At 47.3% G+C, this 20,050-nt stretch overlaps 1 protein-coding gene across 1 annotated transcript in view; it reads right to left on the bottom strand.

The window, feature by feature from the left end:
• Positions 1 to 16,654, bottom strand: part of OVOL2 (ovo like zinc finger 2) — a 29,472-nt gene extending 12,818 nt beyond the window's left edge. The window contains exons 1-3 of the mRNA XM_081097984.1: positions 16,428 to 16,654; positions 15,542 to 15,783; positions 1,969 to 2,158 (exon numbers count right to left, since the gene is read on the bottom strand). Coding sequence (XP_080954110.1) covers positions 1,969 to 2,158; positions 15,542 to 15,783; positions 16,428 to 16,527 — 532 coding nt within the window. The 5' untranslated portion in view covers positions 16,528 to 16,654. The remainder of the gene's footprint in view (positions 1 to 1,968; positions 2,159 to 15,541; positions 15,784 to 16,427) is intronic.
• Between the last annotated feature and the right edge of the window lie 3,396 nt (positions 16,655 to 20,050).

The following is a 20,050-nucleotide window of genomic DNA, read 5'->3' as shown; positions in this document are numbered from 1 at the left end:
GATTCACTGGTGCTAGGGACTCAAACAGAAGCCTTGTACTCAGACACTATAGGATTCCATTTCTATCATGTTTAAAACCAGGCAACAGCAAGTTATGCTATTGGAAGTCACAATATCGGTGCCTCTTGGGAGAAAGGAGATAGTGGTTTATTTATCTTTTTGTTGTTGTGTTGCTCAAGATTGAAAGGGCAGCCCTAACCGGTTTGGCTCAATGGATAGAGCATCGGCCTGTGGACTCAAGGGTCCCGGGTTCGATTCCGGTCAAGGGCCTGCACCTTGGTTGCGGGCACATCCCCAGTGGGGAGTGTGCAGGAGGCAGCTGATCCGTGTTTCTCTCTCATCGATGTTTCTAGCTCTCTATCCCTCTCCCTTCCTCTCTGCAAAAAATCAGTAAAAAAAATAAAAAATAAAAAATAAAGATTGAAAGGGCAGCTGTAGAAGAGCAGCGCCCCAGTTATGCACAAGCATGTTCTCTGGAGCTGCAGCCTGGACCTCCCCCTGCTACCCCTGGGCTTAGGAGGTAATGATTTGAAGGGGGCACGAAGGAGGGGGCAGGAACTTCCAGGCTCTGGAAATACTGTTTCTTGGTCTGGGTGTGTTCACTTTGTAAAAATTTTTAAATTTGCTGAATTATGCACTCTTTTGGATGTATGTTACACTAAAAAAAAAAAAAAAAAAAAAAAATCCCTTGAGAAATAGTTTTTAAAAAGGAAAAAAACCACAAAAACCTTTTAGTTCATCAGCTCACCCACTACGGTGGAGGACATTCTCCCCAGGCCAGGGAGGAGGCTTATGGCCAGTACTCTAAGAACACAGAAGCATAAGGGCCATAAAAGAAATCTGAATTAGAGGATCTGAGAAGGTCCTACGGGGTGTTGAGGGACTGGAAACTCCATCTGGAGGGAGGAGTGGACATTTTCCCATTCCCACTAAAATGCCAGAGGAAATCCTAAACTCTGAAAGGGCTTCAGGGGTCAGAGACGCTATATACAGTAAATTCTATGAGGCTGTAGGGAGAGTGGGTAGTAACCAGGATGAGGTTGAATGGGCTGGGATGGGATGGAATTGGGACGGGCTGAGATAGGATGGGGATTTGAAGATGGGTCCCAGATTCTGAGGGGCCTTACATGAAGCCCCTCAAGATGAGGAGTTTGGATTTCCCCCTGCCCAGAGTTGGAGACTTTTTTAGCAGGGAAGTAGCATCCTCAGAATTCTCCTCAAGGGGTCACTCTGGCAAAGGTGTGGACCATGGACCTAAAGGAGAAGCTTGGAGGCCAGATGTTTCTAAGATAAAATAAATGAGGCTGTCACCAATCAGAAGAGCTTAGAGAGAGGCCTGTGGGCACCCCCAGGATTCTCTGTGTAATGAGCTGGGGAGGACCTAGACTCCCACTTCATGAGAAGGGAAACTGAGGAAGGCCCAAAGGGAGGAAGACGCTTGCCTGCCAGCCTCAGGTAGGAGGCTCAGTCAGCTCTAAGTGAGCGATCATTTCCTTCTCTTTTTGAGTTCTTGGGAAGAACAAGATGCTATTTGGAGACAGGCTTACTTCCCGAGAAAGGTGCATAAAATAGCACCAGTGGGACCACAGGAACCACATCCCTGCATTCAGGCCGGACTGAGGGGCCAAACTATATCTCACAGCATTGCGTCAGGCATCATAACTCTCAGAACGTCTTCAGCCAGTGATTTGTCTTGAGTTATGCTAAAACTTGTATCATTATCCCCATCTTACAGGGGGCGAAAACAGGCTAAGTGAGGAGGCTTGCCTGGCTCAAGATGACACAGCTGGAAGTTGGCACAGCCTGGAGGTAAACCCAGATGGGCTGGCCCCAAATGCCCCATCCTGTGGTCTTTCCAGAAATACAACATTGTCCCATCTGCCAACCTGGTTCTTTGGCGGGAGGAAAGCAGCAGGAACTCTTGGGCAGAAAAACAAAACTAAAATTAAGCACATGACCCTTCCTCACCTGTATGTGTGCGGACGTGCCTCTTTAGGTCAAAGGTGTCATTGAAGCCCTTGCCGCAGAAGGTGCACAGGTGCCTCTTCACCTGGTTGTGGCACTTGAGGTGCCGGTTGAGCATACGCTGTAGGCGGAAGCCCTTGCCACACAGGTCACAGCTGTGAACTGCCGAGTCGCCGCATGTGCCTGTGGTGAACTGGGACAGAGAGAGAGGCCGTGAGGACCACAGGCTTACTATGGGAGTCCACCTCCCTAAGTCTCTAGGCTTGGTCTGGTTTTGGCTTTGGGGAAGATGGAACAACTGGCAGTTCCTCCCAACATTCATTTTCCCCTTCTTCCTGAGAACAGACCTCTGATTTCTAGCAGGACGTTGTCCCCAGCTAAACATCTGCATTCCCTACCAAGTCATGGCTCTATGGCCACCTGGCCGATGAAATATACTCTCTCTAAGGGGGGAGGATGTTGCCCTCTCTCTCATTTTCTCCTTTGTTGGACCACAAGGGGAAAGCCAGTGCTGAGGATGGAAGAGCAGAAAGAAAGGAGGAATCTAAGTCCTGATAACATAGAACCTGTGGTACAAAGTCCCTAAAGACAGCTGCAGTCAATTCCTTCCTCCCTGTTCCTGTATGCTGCTGTACCCATCAAGAGATGGAGACTATCTCCTCTCCCCTTGGACCAACGGGATGCAGAGATAATGTGTCAGTTCCAGGTATTAAGAGACCATGCAGCTTCTATATCCTCCTTCTAGGAAAGTGAGCTGCCACATTAGAATCTAAGACCACCATGCTGTGAGGAAGCCCAAGCAGCCATGTGGAGAGTGGAAGGCCACATGGAGGAGCACAGAAGTACCAGGTATGAACACAAAGCCTCACTGGACCTTCTAGCCCACCCATGGCTGCCACCAGATGAGTGAGTGACCTCAACCAGTGCTGCCTGGAATAGAACTACCTAGCTAAGCCATGCCCCAGTTCCTGATGCACAAAATCATGAACAAACAGAATGATAATTTTGGGAAGTGACTTGGTTGGGAGCCCACAGCTTCATTACCAGCAAACTCACAACTAAATTTCAGACTCTGGGCTCCCATTCCAGCATTCTCTCAACTATGTTTGCCATCTCTAAGAAAGAAAACTGAGTCTATTATGGGAGTCCACCTGGATCATTCTTCGGTGGTGAAAACCACCAGATCTAATATATTCATCAAAGGTTTCCTAGTTACCAAATCAGAGCCTTTAGAGCAGCGGTTCTCAACCTGTGGGTCGCGACCCCTTTGGCGGTCGAACGACCCTTTCACAGGGGTCGCCTAAGACCATCCTGCATATCAGATACTTACATTACGATTCATAACGGTAGCGACATTACAGTTATGAAGTAGCAACGAAAATAATTTTATGGTTGGGTCACAACATGAGGAACTGTATTTAAAGGGCCAGAAGGTTGAGAACCACTGCTTTAGAGGAATGATCCAACTGTTCTGCCAAAATTCTACTCATAAAAGAGCCTAAAAAATGTATTTTCAGACAAATATCATTAGCAGGAAAAGTTGGACCTTTCCTGGCTCAAAATCTTCCTAGCCTCAAATACCCTCCTCCTTTCATCCACCCTCCGCTGAGACCCAGCTCAACTGTTCCTTCTCCGATGTAGCTCCTCTAATGACTACAGCCCCTGCCTGCACTGTTCTCTGACCCGCAGGACCAGTGCCTCTCAAACCCAGAGTGCACACAAATCCCCTGGGTGTCTTACTAGATTGCAGGATCTGATTCAGGAAGTCTGATGGGGTCTACACACTGCATTTCTAACCAGCTCTGCATGAGAAGTGAGGCTGGAGCATTGGCCCTCACGCAGTCCAGTACTTTATTCCATCTCATCCCAGAGGGTTCCATCACCCACAAATGTTTCCTCAGAGCTCATCCAGTGTCCTCAATGAAGTGCCTTGAGTCAGCAAGTGTTTGTGCACATTCCTGCCCCCCACCCCCACACCCCAAGCCCAGACTCAGGTCAGTGCACATTCAGAAAGTGTCGATGGGCAGTGGGTTCACAGGTGGCAAGATACAAAGAGACCTGAAGGAGGCCCAAGACTCCAGAACTGGGTTTTCCAGTTAGCCTCCTCTGTACCAGTTCTTTTTCATCAGCTCAGAGCTTAATTTGTCTCAGCTGAACAACTAGTGCCTGATCTGTAACAGGTCCTGTGCTCAGCGCTGAGGGAGTACAGTCACCTGGACCACCTGTCCCCAAGAAGCTGCCAGTCTAGTGGGGGAGCGGACTGGTCAATAGGTCACTGACATCTGGAAAGCCCAGGTGCAATGTGCATCTTGGAGGAGCACCTGCCTCTGCCATGGGGCAAGGGGGAAGGTGCCTATAGAGGAAGTGAGCTCCTCAGCCAGGTAAAGATGAGGAGAAAGAGAGGAGGAATGGCAAAGAATATTCCAGGAGAGGACGGTGGGAAACGGGGAGTGTGTGTGGTTCCACACTGCTAGCCTGAGCCCCAGAAAAGCAGATAATGAAGAGAGCTGTGGTAGCAGAGAATGGCAGGGTCCCCCTTAGGGCTCTACCTTGCAGGGAGGTGAGCTTAAGTCTGTTCAAAGAGGGTGAAGGGGTTGGACATTGGAAGATAAAGGGGGACAGCTACTGGGTTGAGTTTGATGACTCAGATGGATAGTCATCATAGGCCTCCAACTTCCTCATGCCCCACCTCTGCCATGTGTTCCCCGAAGGGGTAGGACCTGGCACCCAGCCTGAAGGAGACCCAGCTGTGCCCAAGGCTTCCATATTCCAATCACCAGGACAGGTCACGGTCTCCTCCTGGTCTTGCCTCCCTTGAAGAGATGTAAAAAGACTAAATATGGCCCACATCTTGGCAAACTGAGTACTTTGAGCTTCTCAAGGCCAAGGCTACTCAGGATAAAAGTCATTTGAGAGGTAGTGAGGGGCTAATAAAATAGAACAAAGACAACTGGCCCTTGTAATTCTAATTAAAAACATGTAGAAAGCTAGAACTGTCTTTTGAAAGTCCTATAGAATGTGCCTGAGGACTCGACAACTACATTTTCAACCTGACCTCTTGCTTACTTTAATCACTTTGGTAAATTCCTGTTTTTAAAATGCTCAGCATGTAATATAGATACCTTCTAATACAGTCTAGGACAGCCGTGGGCAAACTACGGCCCGCGGGCCGGATCCGGCCCGTTTGAAATGAATAAAACTATTGAAAAAAAAGACCGTACCCTTTTATGTAATGATGTTTACTTTGAATTTATATTAGTTCACACAAACACTCCATCCATGCTTTTGTTCCGGCCCTCTGGTCCAGTTTAAGAACCCATTGTGGCCCTCGAGTCAAAAAGTTTGCCCACCCCTGGTCTAGGATGAAAAATCTCAAATCACTGGCATTTTGTTTGAAAAGAATAAAATCTTAAAGGTCAGAGGGAAGAGAGATTAGTGACAACTTAAGCGAGTGCAGGGCCAATGGATCATCTGACCAAGACACAGAAAACTTTTTAACACAGGGGAGAAAATGAGAATGGGGAGAGGGGGTGGAGACCGAGGGCACCCCATTCCCAGCGGGAACTTTCCTTTGGTTTTCTTGGAGCAAAAATAGAAGTTCTCCAAGTACGCTTCAGCAAAGGCAATTTTTCCATTTCTCCACCTCATATACATCCCCATTTCACAGTATGAATAACTGAGTCAGCACAAAGTGACTCACTTAGGGAATTCCCCTAAGGTGCAACCACCAATTCATGAAGTGGTACTTGAAATTTATAGACATCTATGACCAATCCAGCCATCACACATTAAGTTATACTTGAAGCTTTAGGAGACACCTTTGTTGAAACAAGATGTCAGGTTAATTAAATAGTAAAAGGTCATGGCTGATGAAGCCAGCTTCTCCCAGACTAGTCCACTTCTCAGAAAGAAAGGGGCATTTGGCCCTGACTGGTTTAGCTCAGTGGACAGAGCGTCAGCCTGTGGACTCAAGGGTCCAAGGTTTGATTCCGGTCAAGGGCATGTACATTGGTTGCGGGCACATCCCCAGTAGGGAGTGTGCAGGAGGCAGCTGATCGATGTTTCTAACTCTCTGTCCCTCTCTCTTCCTCTCTGTAAAAAATCAATAAAATATATTTAAAGAAAAAAAAAAAGAAAGGGATGTTTGTAGGATAAATTTTTACATGTGACATTTTTTTTTTATTGCTTAAAGTATTACAAAGGGTATTACATATGTGTCCATTTTATCCCCCCGCCCTAGACAGTCCCCTAGCCTCCCCTATCCCCCAGTGTCTTATGTCCATTGGTTATGCTTATATGCATGCATACAAGTCCTTTAGTTGATCTCTTACCCCCCTACCTCCTACCCCCCAACCCTCCCTACATGTGAAATTTATCCCAGAGTGAATTTCACATGTTTTCTGCCTTGAAATGTGGTCTGTAATAGCAACAGACTGGAAACTACCTATATGTCTGTCAATAGGAATTTGTTAAAAAAATTTTAAAAAGCCGAAACCGGTTTGGCTCAGTGGATAGAGCATCGGCCTGCGGACTGAAAGGTCCCAGGTTCGATTCCGGTCAAGGGCATGTACCTGGGTTGCGGGCACATCCCCAGTGGGAGATGTGCAGGAGGCAGCTGATCGATGTTTCTCTCTCATCGATGTTTCTAACTTTCTATCTCTCTCCCTTCCTCTCTGTGAAAAATCAATAAAATATATTTAAAAATAAAAAAATTTTAAAAAAGCATTTCATCAAAGCAGCTGGAAAAAGAAAAGCATCAATTGTCAGCCACGTGAGTGAACCCTCTTGGATGTCCAGTCCCGTCAAAAGGCTCAGAAGAGTCCAGCCCCACCTGTCATCTGACTGCAATAGCATGAGAAGCCCCAGGGAAGACCAGCCCAGCAGAGATGAGTCATTCCACAGAACTAGAAGACATAATGATAAATTATTTTAAGGTGCTAAATTTGTGGTTATTTGGGAAGCAGCAATAAAGTAAGTGGAATAGTAACCAACGTATCACATCCTCTCCAGAACACCAGATCTGCCACATTTCTGTCTCCCAAGATGGGCTGCAAAAGAAGAGACACATCTGATCTCTGGAATGACATCCTGTGAGCCAGAGGACCAGCAATCCCTCCCTGGACACATGTCTGCTCACTACACCACTCTTGCTATGTTTACACAGGTTTAGACCTTACACTCTACCTCCTAAAGTTTCAAAATAGGGTTAACCAATTTTACACTGTTACTCTACTCTACAAGTAGTAGACCCAAACTAGTTACCCTTTAGTCATCTTAGTTACAAAATGAGAGTGGAATGTTGAAACAGAAATGCTAAGGATCAAATAAAAACCTAGACCTGGCTAGTTATGTGATGTCATGTAATATCCCTGGGCCACAACTTCCCACATGTAAACATAACAAAATGGTATTAGATGAGCTCTATGGCAGAATAAGAAGCTAAGAGCATCTTTTTTCCAACTTCCTAAGTTCGGATCCTGTTCCGCCATTTACAGACTGTGGGATGTAGGCAAGTTACTCAACCTCTCTAAGCTTTAATTTTATCACCTGTAAAATGTAGATAATAATGATATTTGCCTCTTAAGATTATTAAGGAATTAAATAAGAAGAACTACTTAATAAGTCCTAACTCTTATAGTTAGACCAGCTCCAAAATTCTGTGATTCTAACTAAAAATCAATTGATCAAGCCCTAGCTGGTTTGGCTCAGTGGATAGAGCATTGGCCTACGGACTGAAGAGTCCCAGGTTTGATTCCGGCCAAGGGCACATACCCGGGTTCCGGGCTCGATCCCCAGTGTGGGGCCTGCAGGAGACAGCCAATCAATGATTCTCTCTCATCATTGATCTCTCTCTCTCTCTCTCTCTCTCTCTCTCTCTCTCTCTCTCTCCCTCCCTCCCTCCCTCCCTCTCCCTTCCTCTCTGAAATCAGTAAAAAAAATATTTAAAAAAACCAATTGGTCAAAACCCCTCGTTTACTTATTTGGCTTTTGAATTTTTCTTTCTCTGATGAAAGAAAAAGGGGATTAACTTTAGTGTGAGCCACAAGTCCCCAGTCCTTCATCTGAAACTGAAATCCAAAAAGCTCTGAAAACTGACATTTTCTCCCATCTTCCTTGATAATAAAACCTGACACAAGCGAGCATGAATCTACACACAGACTTTATCCCTTTGGTATCAATATTCATGTGTTTTGATACAGAAATTATTAATGTGTTTAATTACAGGGTACTGCTCCAGACCTGCCAGGAGTGGTATTTATACCATGCTACTTTCTAAAAGCTTAATAGTCTCACCCTTAATCCAAAATTAACACTTTGCAAAAGGCTTAGTAACGAAGTGAGGACGCTACCATGGAGGGTGGGAGATGACATCAGTCTGGAGATTAATTCAGGACAAGAAAAATGAAGACAGAGAGCATGCAATTCGTCAGTCCCTCAGCTTGGCCCGGTCTTGCTCACTGTCCTGTTTTCTGCAAGGTCTCGGCTTTCATTTTAAAAAACACACCAAGTTCCTCTCTAGTTTTTCTAAAAAACAGGCCTCTGCAGCAGAAACAAACCGATCATTGTATCAGTGCTGCTGAAAACTTCAGGAGCATCTGGGGAGGTAGGCCTTCTGACCAACTTCAAAGCTGGCTCTTGTCACTTACCTGTCAACCTTCTAAAGTAAAAAAATTTTAAATCCTTTATTTTCTGCTGATGCTTCCATCAAACAAGTTCATTAAATTAATGGTCCTATTTTCTGTGGGAGGGTACTGTGAGTCCAGGCTATCTTATGATGGCCACAGGAACAAGATTTCCAGGGGCACATTTGCTATGCTGGAGTGCTCAAAACATGCGAATCGTATTTCCCCAATTCCTTTGGGATAAAAACTTCCCTCCTGGTCCCATGTAGCATTTCCTTAGGCTTTACCACTCTGCTATATGGCAGTGGAGAAGCTTCTCAAATGCAGAGATGATGAAGGTAATATATTCTTATAATCCATAAAAAACTGAGGCTCAAAGAGCTATAAAATGCCCATGGCCATATGGCTTTTAGGTACCCACAATGAGATTTTGAATGTGGTTTGTCTGCCAAACTAGTGTCTACTGTTGAACTGTAAGGGAGGGGGAGGGAAGGACTCTGTTGTTTGTCTCATATGGTAAGAAACAGCTTCAAATTCCTTTATGTCAGACCGTCAGCACTAATGATAAAGTGTTAAAAATCTCCCATAATGCAATACAATAACATTGAAAGAATAAGGATCCTTCAGTTGGGCTTTGTCACTAACAGCTGTGAGGAATTCAACAAAACCTCCTGGTCTTTACCTTTCTCCCCTTCAAAATGAGGAGACTGCCCTAGCTGGTTTGGCTCAGTGGATAGAGAATCAGCCTGTGGACTGGTGGGGGAGAGAGGGGCATGTCCTGGGAGGGGGTGGTGTCCTGGGAGGGGGTGGTCCTGGGTTTGATTCCAGTCAAGGGCACATGTCTGGGTTGTGGTCTCCATCCCCAGTAGGGGGCATGCAGGAGGCAGCCCATCAATGATTCTCTCTCATCATTGATGTTTCTATCTCTCTCTCCCTCTCCCTTCCTCTCTGAAATCAGTTAAAAAATAAAAATAAAAACAGAACAAAATGAGGAGACTGGACCATGTAAGCTTTAAAGGTCCCTGTAGTGGATCCTATGTACACACAGTCAGCCTCTATTCCTACTCCTCTGGTGAGCCTTCCTATACTGCAGAGGCCAATAAGCTAGCAACTGCATTTTCCAGACTCCCTTGCAGCTATGATCTTTAGATGTAACCCAGTAGGAACTTAGGTTCCAACAATTACTAGGTTAACTGAAGAGAGGAAGGCACGTGGCAATTGTTGCACACACTGCATTAGCAGAAGCATCATGATGCATGATTAGGTAGCCATAGAGGAGGCAGCTGCAGCTCCCTAGGTTACCCAGTTCTGCAGTGTGGCTCTCGGAGGAGAGCCTGCGAGCTCAGTCTGGTCTTTCTTTAGTTCATTTAGTGCCCTATAATCAACCATTCTCTGCTTAAGCAAGCTACAGTAGATTGTTTTCTGTAACTAAACCCATGCAGTCCCTTCCAACAATAAAAATCCACTTCAACCCAGTGAGTGTGGCTCATGGTTCAGTGTTGAATCATGAACTAGGAAGTTTGATTCCTGGTCAGGGCACATGCCAGGTTGAGGGTTCAATCCCCAGTGCAGGAGGTAGCAGATCAATGATTTTCTCTCATCACTTATGTTTCTATATCTCTCTCCCTCTCCCTTCCTCTCCAAAATAAAAATAAGTAAAAACCTATATTCAAATTAAAAGCTGATGCAGTTAACATATATTGTTCTCTTATGCCTCCTTTTTTTCCTCTTTAAATTAAATTTTTTCGAGCATCTATTCTAAGCATTTTCCCAGATCTCCCTTTTCTTCTTGCTTCCTGTTTTCCTCCAAATGCTATCACTTACATCTAGGGACTGTTGACCCCTTCTTCCCCGTCTGTATTTCTGTTCTGTGTTGACTTATGTCCTCCCAAGAGTTAGGCATTGCTGTACCGGATGCTGAAGATACAAGCCTGCCTTTGGTGTGTCCAGTTCAAGAGGAATCTGGTCAGCCAAATGTGCAGTCATGGAGATGATCAGTGAGTTACAATGGAGGCAGGAAGAGGGGCATCCAATTTTCTTGGGAGAAAGAAGACAATTAGGGACTGCACTTATGGTCCCTTCCAACTATCAAATGGATGTGTTTTTATAAACTACTGTACTTAAGTCCACAATTCACAACAATACTTAAAAATAAACTAATTGGTCATCACTAAAGAATTCTGGTGAACCAACTGATTATCTTAAAAATTGGTAAATAAAAAGAATTTTACTCTGCCCTTCCTAAATGAACTGTCTCACTAGGAAACAGGGGAAGTATCTCTCCATAGAAGAATTTCAGCTAATAAAGAAGGGACAGAATTAGAATATTACTGATCTATAAACCGTAATAACCTAAAATATTTAGATCTCGAGCATCAATGGCTGCTAACAGCACAAAGAGACAACCAAACATTATGTAGCTCTTGATGGAAATAGACACCCCTACTGTGACAGATTTTAGCTATAATAAACCTGATCAAACATCTACAGCAGTGTTGGTGCAAAACAACTTTCTGTGATGATGGAAATGTTCTAATCTGCACTGTCTAATACAGTAGGCACTAGTCACACATCGCTACTGAGCACTTGAAATATGAGTCGTGCAAGTAAGGAATTTAATGTTTAGTTTTACTTAACTTTACTTAGTTTAAATGTAAGTAGTTATATGTGACCATGGCTACCATTTTGTACAGTGTAGCTGCAAATCCAACTACCATTTAGAGAAAACATATGGGAGGAAGGAGCATTAGACACCACGGTGATGCATTCTGCAAAACCCAGATTGCTGGACTCTACAAAACGAATTAGCCATCTCTTCAACAACTAACTAAAAAAGAGAGGGAGGAAAAATATATAAAGTAAAAGACACATCAATGAATTACAATGTGTGGATATTATGTGGACCTGATTCAGTAAACTGAAAAAAGAAAAAAAAATGATGTTATAAGACAATTAGCAATGTGAACATCATTGTTAATGTGAGTATAATAATGCATTTTGGTCTTTATCTATTAGAGACACATTCAAAATATTTATGATGGCTGAGATTTGTCTCAAAATAGTGTTGGGGGTGGATGGAAGAAGGATGGCAGTAGTAGCCTTAAGTTCATTGTTGTTAGGACCAGGTGACAAGTATTCCACCTTTGAAAATTTCCATAATAAAAAATGATGGAACAAGAAAAAGACACACATTCACACATCCATGACTACTAGAAGACTCAGGCTACAGAGCAGGTAAAAGGCCAAGAATACTTTTGAAGGAATTCTAAACTCAATTCCTTTGAAGAATCCTTGGGAGAAACCAAAGGAAGAGAGAAAAGAATGGGATGGGGTAAGAAGACATTCACTTCTAGTCTATACTTGCACATGGGTCCCACCAGCCACTCTGAGTCAGGAATGAATAACATCAGTCAACTAACTGATTTAATTTCTGAGTCACTTTGTTTCTGATAAGCCTTGGGAAGACAGTGGTGATTGGGGTTGGGGGAAGGGGGTATCTCCCACAGCTAAAGACCTGCAAATGGATCCAGCTTTACAAAAGGGACTTAAAGTGACTTAAACCTCTGGCATGAATACTTTCCCAGAGGTACACCATCTCCCCACCCCAAATCTGTTTTATAAATTACAGAATCCTCAGTAGTAAAGAAACAATTTCATAACCTACCCTAAGGCACACAGTTGAAAGATAGCTAGGCTGGGAAATAAAACCATGTAACTGGCACTTACGAGTCCTGTCCAGATCCACTGATCAGCACAATCAGGTTAGCAAATCCCTTGTTCCTACTGTAGGTAACAAAATAGCTATCAGTCATTGTCAGTTAACTTCCTATTGGGCAGTTCATACATGCACAAAAAGTGCTAAACATTTTGCACCCATTGTCTCATTTAATCTATGCAACACTTCTGAGAGGATGATTCTATTATTTCTCCATTTTACATATCAGGGAACTGATGCTCAAACAGGTCACATATCCCCAATCACAGCTGATGATATAGATCAGCGGTTCTCAACCTGTGGATCGCGACCCCTTTGGGGGTTGAACGACCCTTTCACAGGGGTTGCCTAAGACCATCAGAAAACACATATATAATTACATATTGTGTTTGTGATTAATCACTATGCTTTAATTATGTTCAATTTGTAACAATGAAATTGGGGGTCACCACAACATGAGGAACTGTATTAAAGGGTCGCGGCACTAGGAAGGTTGAGAACCACATATTATAGATCCAACTGAGGGTTTCCTTCTCAAAAACCTCCCAGGAAAGAAAAAAAAAACAAGAAAAAAAAAAAAAACCACCTTCCAGAGCCCCACCCACAACCCCAAGGGAATTTCCACACTTCTTGATTTAGACTCTTTACCATCCCACCCGGTACTAGCTACATTTCCAGCCTCACCTTCAACTTTTTCTGACCCCAATAGTTTCCCATCCTGCAGCCAACATAGCTGAGTTCTTTCCTTACTCAAGTTTTGGCTGAGCCCATACCTCCCCTTCTCCATAGGCCTCAAATTCACACAAGAAACTTTCCCCTGCTCAGAATTTATCACATCTTTGCTTGTGCTTCTGGGTTAGCATTCACATTCCTGTCGTAGTTAATAATTAATATTTGAGTCTCCCCACCAACCCAACTAATTCTAGCTAGAGTTCCTACATCTTCCACTCTCAACTCATTTCTAAGTATCCTTATTATCCCCACTGTAAAAGCAAGAAAATTAAGGCCCAGAGGGATTGGCAATTTGCCCAAGGTCACACAGCTAAGAAGTAACAAAAGCCAGAGCCTAGAGGCTTAGTCGTTTCTGTCAAATGATTCTGGAACTCTAGGATGGGAGCACTTTTATGCTGGCTGCCTGATACACAACAGGCACTCCATACTATTGGATGGGATGTTGCTTTTCTCTGCAGATCACACTTGCCTTTCCTCTGGTCCTAACAGCCAACAGCCAAATGTCTTCAAGTCATTGAAACTATGGTCATTACCACAAGGGTCTCATCCTTGAGAGACTTTTCACTTCTAGTTAGAAGACTAATTACTAGAGAGCTCAGCTTGCTTTGCATAGAACTCTAGAGTTATACAATGCGCTAAATTTAACCGGTCAACTGAAAATGGCCAATATCACTACTAATAATTCGGCGGCTCAAAGCATCTTAAAGCCAAGATGTCTCCTATTTGTGGGGGAAACTGAGCGGGAGAAGGACTGTCCTCCTGAGTAAAGGAACACTCCTCTGGAAACTATGTTAACAGTTGAGGGGCAAACTCTATGCCCCACCCCCACCCTTGGGGCTGCACATAGACAGTGATCACGGAAATAGATTTGGTTTATTCATTCCCTTAAACCAGATAGCGCTGTTTGCCTGAGGCAGCAAAGAAAGATCTCCTAAAATGTTGGTAAAGGGACTGGATATTTTCCCTCTGCTACTTTTTCTCAAGGGTAATCTGGGCATCCAGGGGCAAACTGTCTGCAATCCATTCCAAAACAACGTTGCAATTGTCCTTCCACCCAGGCGATAAATATGCAAGTGGGACACTGTAGAATTTCCTGGAGGGCAGAACTACCAGCCTCAGGCAAACTGAGCCCTCCCACTTAACCCCATCTGGCCCACAAAAGCCTCAGGCTAGCTGATTTTGAACCTCCTTAGAACCTTTAACACTAAGCAGCATGCCCTAGTTGGCAGCATCTTTTAAAGATGTCTTTAAGATTCCAGCACAGGCCTCTAGCCTCAATTCATAACCAAATGCACTCCCAGACCACCTCCAGCCAAGCCCTCTGAGCTATGCATCAGAAAATATGCATAGGGGAGGGGTGGTCTCTCCCAGGAAAAGTAACGGAGACTTTCCTCATCCACAGCCAACGCTAGGGATCTTCTTCCCCAGCTCCCCACCCCCCAGCCAAGCCCCAGGAGCCAGGAATATGCAAAGGGGCGAGCCCGCCTCTCCCAGGAAAAGTAACGTAAACTTTCCTAATCCATAGCAAACTCTAGGCCTCCTCCTCCCTATCTCCTCCTGGGCAGCCGGACCGCGGGAACGCCCAAGAATTATCACCTACAGCGAGGACCTGGAGTCTGGAAGGGTCACATTCTGGCCCATCCGGCTAGCGACGGGGTTCGTGTGATCCCTAAAACACCACTCCCTGACTCCAGGTGGCTGTGAGTCAGTGGAACGGGATTCCTTAACCTAGGAGGTAGCGGATACCTTTGAGCAGGCAATCGTGTAAGCACAGAAGAGCGTCCGGATAAGATGTAGCCTACCATTCTAGAAGAAGACGGGGGTGGGGGGTGGGGGTGGGGGGGCGGGGCTGAAACGCGAAGATAGAGGGGAACAAACACTCCAACCCACTGAGGATGCGGCATGAGGCAGTTCACAGTTGACCTCATTTGTCCATCATTTTAATTCAAGAAAATTTGAAACAGACCCATTTAAAGGGCCCTGCAGACCTGGTGTCTAACGGGCACTCCATAATGGCGCTGGGGATCACTGTTATTATGAGAGGCCCACTGTGTGTCAAGCTGCCACCACTGCCTCCAAAACTAAAGGAAGAGTGTGAAATTTAGAATTCACAGAGCGCTTGGAGTTCCGGTGCCTAGGTCCCTCCTCTCCGACCACCGGAACCCCGACGACCTGATAATTCTCTGGCCCTTGCGCACCGAATGGGAGGAAAGAAGCTGAACCTGAGCCTTTCAGGTAGTTCCCTAGGCCGCCGACCGACTGTGCCCGCTCGGGGAGCTGGCCTTGGGGGCGCAGCGGCGCAGGCAGCCGGCTCCCCTGCCGACCGGAGGACGCGCGGAGGCGCCCTGGCCGCGGCCCAGGGGCAGGTGCAGGAACCGCGCGGCGGACACGCCGAAGGCTCGGGAGCCGGGCGCGCGGGCGGGCGCGGCAGGGAGGGGCGCTGGCCCCGGGAGCCCGACGCCAGGGCGTGGTGTAGGTGGCGGCGCGGGCAGAGTCGGCTCCGTACCTTGATTTTCGATCTGGCGACCGGGCGCTGCTTCGCCGCCAGGTGTCCACCGGGGTCCTCGGCATCTCCAGGCTCCAGGGTTTCGCGCTCGGGGGTACGCGTGGACGAGCTGCTCTCGGTGCCTCCAGGCTCCCCCGCGCTGCTGCTGCCGCCACCACTGCTGCTGCCGCCGTCGCTGCGGCAGTCCTCGGGGGGGTCGCAGAGCAGACGGCCCAGACCCACGGCGAAGGGAGGGGCCGAGCCTAGACACACAGACACACGGCGTCAGGCCTGGGCGCCCGCGGTAGTTTGACCTGAGGGCGGTGCCGCCGGTGCCGCCGCCGCCCCGCCCCGGACCTGGGCATCTCGCCAGGTGGGCAAAGCCGAGGGGGTGGGCTAGCGAGCCCCCGGCTCGGCCTCCTGAGAGAGCTCGGGGTTCTGGGGGGCGCTCCTCGGTCCGGGTCCCCGGGCCATGAGGAAGTGCGGGACCCCGCGCGCCAAGTTTCCTCTACCTGGGATGGGGGTGGAGGGGTCTGATATCTACATACCCAGCCCCAGAGGGGATCACCGACCCGTGTGCAACCCATGAAGGAGTGGAATTGGGGGCTAGTAGCCCCTCCCGGCGTTCAACCCCACCCCCTTCTTAGACCACCTCGGCCCCCGCTGCAGCCAACGGTCCCGCCGCCGGGCAATTAAAGGCGCCCACTAGGGGGAAGGGGAGCACGATGCCCAGGGTTTCCCAGCCTCTCACTCTGTCTTCCCGCACCTCTGAGACTTCCTACTCCCCCCTGGAAGAAGAAGCAGGGGTTGGGGGGTCCACCCCCAGCCGATGAGCAGAGGGAACCAGGTCACCCCTGCCCTCACCCCAAGAGCCCCGCGCCAGGCCTGGCCCCCGAGCCGTGCTCACCTGGGATGTAGGTGTCTGCCCTTTCCTCGTCCGGGAGCTCATCCCAGCTGCGGACCGAGACCCCCGGGCTCCTCCGCTTTACCAGGAAGACTTTGGGCATGGCGAGGCCCCCTCCCGGCCCCCTCGTCCCGGCTGCTCACCGCTAGGGACCGCAGCGATGTCTGGGTCCCGGCTCCTGGCGGCCGGAGCCCACCTTCCCGCCTCGCCGACCCTCTCCCTCCGCCCCCCGCCGCAGCGCGGCCCCGGCCTCCCTCCGGCACTACTGGCGACTCCCAGACTCCCGGCTCGGCGACACCTATGCCTGAAACCGCGGGTGAGACCACGCCGTGGTAAAGTTTCATAAGGTGGAATAGAAAAGGCACCAGGAAACTTGGGAGTGAGCATGCGCCCTGCAACATAACGGTGTCAACAAGCTCGCTACCTGTCCGACCGGTTCCGGCGGCCGGGGCTGCCTGTTCCAGCCCTTCCTTAGGCATGAATGTTTGCAAAAGAATTTAACGTCTGATTCTCCCCCCTCCCCTTTTTAAAAAGGGGAGAACTTTTTTTTTTAATCAACCCCCAACCATTCCCCATCACAGGCACCTCGGGGCAAACTCTGAGCTAAACCCTAGGTCTGCTTCCCAGGGCATCCCTCCCGAGACTTAGGGCCTCATGAGAATGCCCCCCGCCCCGCCCCCCCCCCCCCCCGCCACACACACACACATACCGCCCCCACCCCCAAGAGCTTTTGTCTCCGACCAGAAAATGGACTTTGTGAATCGTTCCGGCGGTTACTGAAATCTTGGCCGGCGGATGGGGGAGGCTGTGGGGAGACTCCCCAGGACTGTGATTTGGTAAAGGGGGAACTTGAGGGCTTAAGCTCCCATCAACTGCAACAGTCCCACCAGATAAACACAGTCATAATAAAATATAAAAAGTCAGCATCTTTAGAACACATTGTTTCGTACCGTACAATGAAAGAAAAACAAGTCGGCTTGTTCCACCAACGTAGCTCCCCACCTCAAGACCTTGCACCCCAAGAGCACCACCACCAGAAATTGTAACACAATGGAAATAAACGCCAATTGCGCTTTATGCAAATACAGCTTCGAATCGAATTTCTTATCCTCGCCCACTTCCATGCTTGCCTCCCCTAACCCGCCTGCTCCCCCGATTCTGAGGCTGGGAAATGCCTTTTCGGGAAGCCAGCAAGAAGGCTACATCCCCTTACTGCCTCAACTGGGGAGGTGGCTGGAAATTTTGTATTTATTTTTGGTTTTGCTTTTCCCTGCCTACCTTTATACCTGGAGGGGAGGGGGAGAGAGAGAAAGATACCAAGTTTCTAAGAGCAGTCCTGCCCGCGTTGGGGGACACGCTACCCTCCCACGGCCCCTGCTCGGGTGCGCCCAGGGCAGCCCAGCACCGCCTCCACCCCTGTGGACGGCGCACCCTCCCGGGGGCGGTCAGATGTGTGCCAGCTCCGGGGACTGCAGGGGCGCGCCTGGCCAGGGGTTCCCTGGCGCCCTCAGCTCGTCCCTGGACCAGACTCACCTGTCTGTAACCTGAGCCGCTACGCGCCCAGCCCACAGGCCTGGAGAACGTGCACAGCGGTTTCCCGGTTCTCTTCCGCCCTGGAATGGCCCTGAGGGACACAGCCGCCTGGTAACGGATTTCTCGGCTCGGCTGGCGTGCTCCGCGGGACGGAGAGGGGGCGCAGCGCTGGCGACCGCGGAGGGAGGGGACGCGCGATGCCTCAAGGTCTGCCCTCAAGGGGTCGCCCTCTCTGGGCTCAACCCTGTCTGGACTCCAGATTTTCTTTGAGAGCTACCAAGAATGAAAAAAAAAAAAAAAAGACTTTGATCTGTGTAGCCCGGGCGAGGGACGGGAGGAGGGAGACAGTTGTACTGCAGTGTAAGGAAACGAGGCTCCCTTCTAGTCTAGGAGGCTGATGGCGCAGCATCTGGGAGGCTCTGCGAATGTATTTGTATGTGCCAACAAACTGGAGATGTGCTAGGAAGAGAAGGAGCTTGGTTGAATGGAAGTAAAGATGAAGCAAAACGGCAAAGTCGGATTATTCCTCATCTTAAAAATATTTCAAACTTCGCTTTGCTCAACATTCCTTATTTTACAAAAACGCGAACCCCATTAACAGCTTTTTTTTTTTCAAAGCGATGAGTGACAGGATCACTTTGTCCATTATTTGAGAAGATTGTAGAATAATGAGATATAAGGCTAGACACCTCGAAAAATGCCAAGTTTGGAGAATTGGGGATGAAAATAACAGGGATAACTACACTTTTATTCAACGATTGTTGGATGATATTTGTTGGGTGTTTCTGAGCGAAAGGAATTACAATGTGTTATTTTTCTGATTCTTGATCAGACTTGAAAAGGGTTTATCAATATTATTAACATTTTCAAAAGAACCAGTTTTGCCTCTGTTGACTTTTATCTGTTTGTAAAGTTAGTTTTCTATATATTATGAGGAGTTCATAGAGCACCCCCTAAAAGTGGAATAAGAAATAAACCAAATTCTTTTTTTAAAAAAAATCAAAGCTTGTCACTGGAAGAGAAAGAAGACATGACATGGTCCACACCCCACCCACTATCGGGGAGAAAAGATGGCCCTGCATATTATCCTTGGTAGGTGTGTATTCAGTCCTGTTAGAATATTCCAGTGCTGGGGAGCTCACTTTAAAAAACAAACAAACAAACAGACTATTCTCTGCTTAGGCAATGATGTTAGAAAGCTTTTCCTTCTGCTTCATGGAAATCTGTTTTCCTGTATTTTCATCTCCTCTTCCCCATTTTGCCCTCAGGGACTGCTGAGACTATGCCTGGGCCCCTTCTCCCTGGTAGTGCTTAACTGTGTGAAAGGATCCATTGGTGTTCTCACTTAAGACTTGTTTTCTCCAGTAATGTATAGTCAGGTTGAAAATAGACAGGTACAGCCCTAACTGGTTTGGCTCAGTGAATAGAGCATCTGCCTGTGTACCGAATAGTCCTGGATTCGATTCTGGTCAAGGGCACATGCCAGGGTTGCGGGCTCGATCCCAGTGGAGGGCTTGCAGGAGGCAGCTAATCAATGATTCTCTCTCATCATTGATGTTTCTCTCTCCCTCTCCCTTCCTCTCTAAAATCAATAAAATATATTTTTTTAAAAAAGAAAATAGGTACAAACCTGCTCAGTGGCATCCTTAGAGCATACAGTTATAAGAAACGGTTAGGATGTTGGGGAAATATTCCTAAATTTTTTAAAATTTAATTTAGGGCAGAGGTGGGCTGGAGGGGGTCAATGGGGGAAAAAGGAGGACATATGTAATAGTTTCAACAATAAAGATTTAAAAATAAATAAATAAAAATTTATTTATTTATTTCCATTACCATTTATCCCCTCTATGCCCTCTTCCACCTCAAACTGCCCCCACATAATCACCACACTGTTGTCCATGTCCATGAGTTCTCTCTTTTATCTTTTCTGCTCAATCTCTCCACCACCTAGCAACACCCCCCACACACACACACACACAGACACCAGAGCTGTCTGCCTGCTATCTATGAGTCTGTCTCTATTTTGCTTAGTAGTTCAGTTTGTTCATTAGATTCCACATAGGAGTGAAATCATATGGTACTTGTCTTTCTCT

This window comes from Myotis nattereri, assembly GCF_964212035.1.
Source record: "Myotis nattereri genome assembly, chromosome: 8".
Lineage (NCBI taxonomy): Eukaryota > Metazoa > Chordata > Mammalia > Chiroptera > Vespertilionidae > Myotis > Myotis nattereri.
Note: the sequence above shows the minus strand (reverse complement) of the source record. Positions and strands in the feature narration are given on the sequence as shown.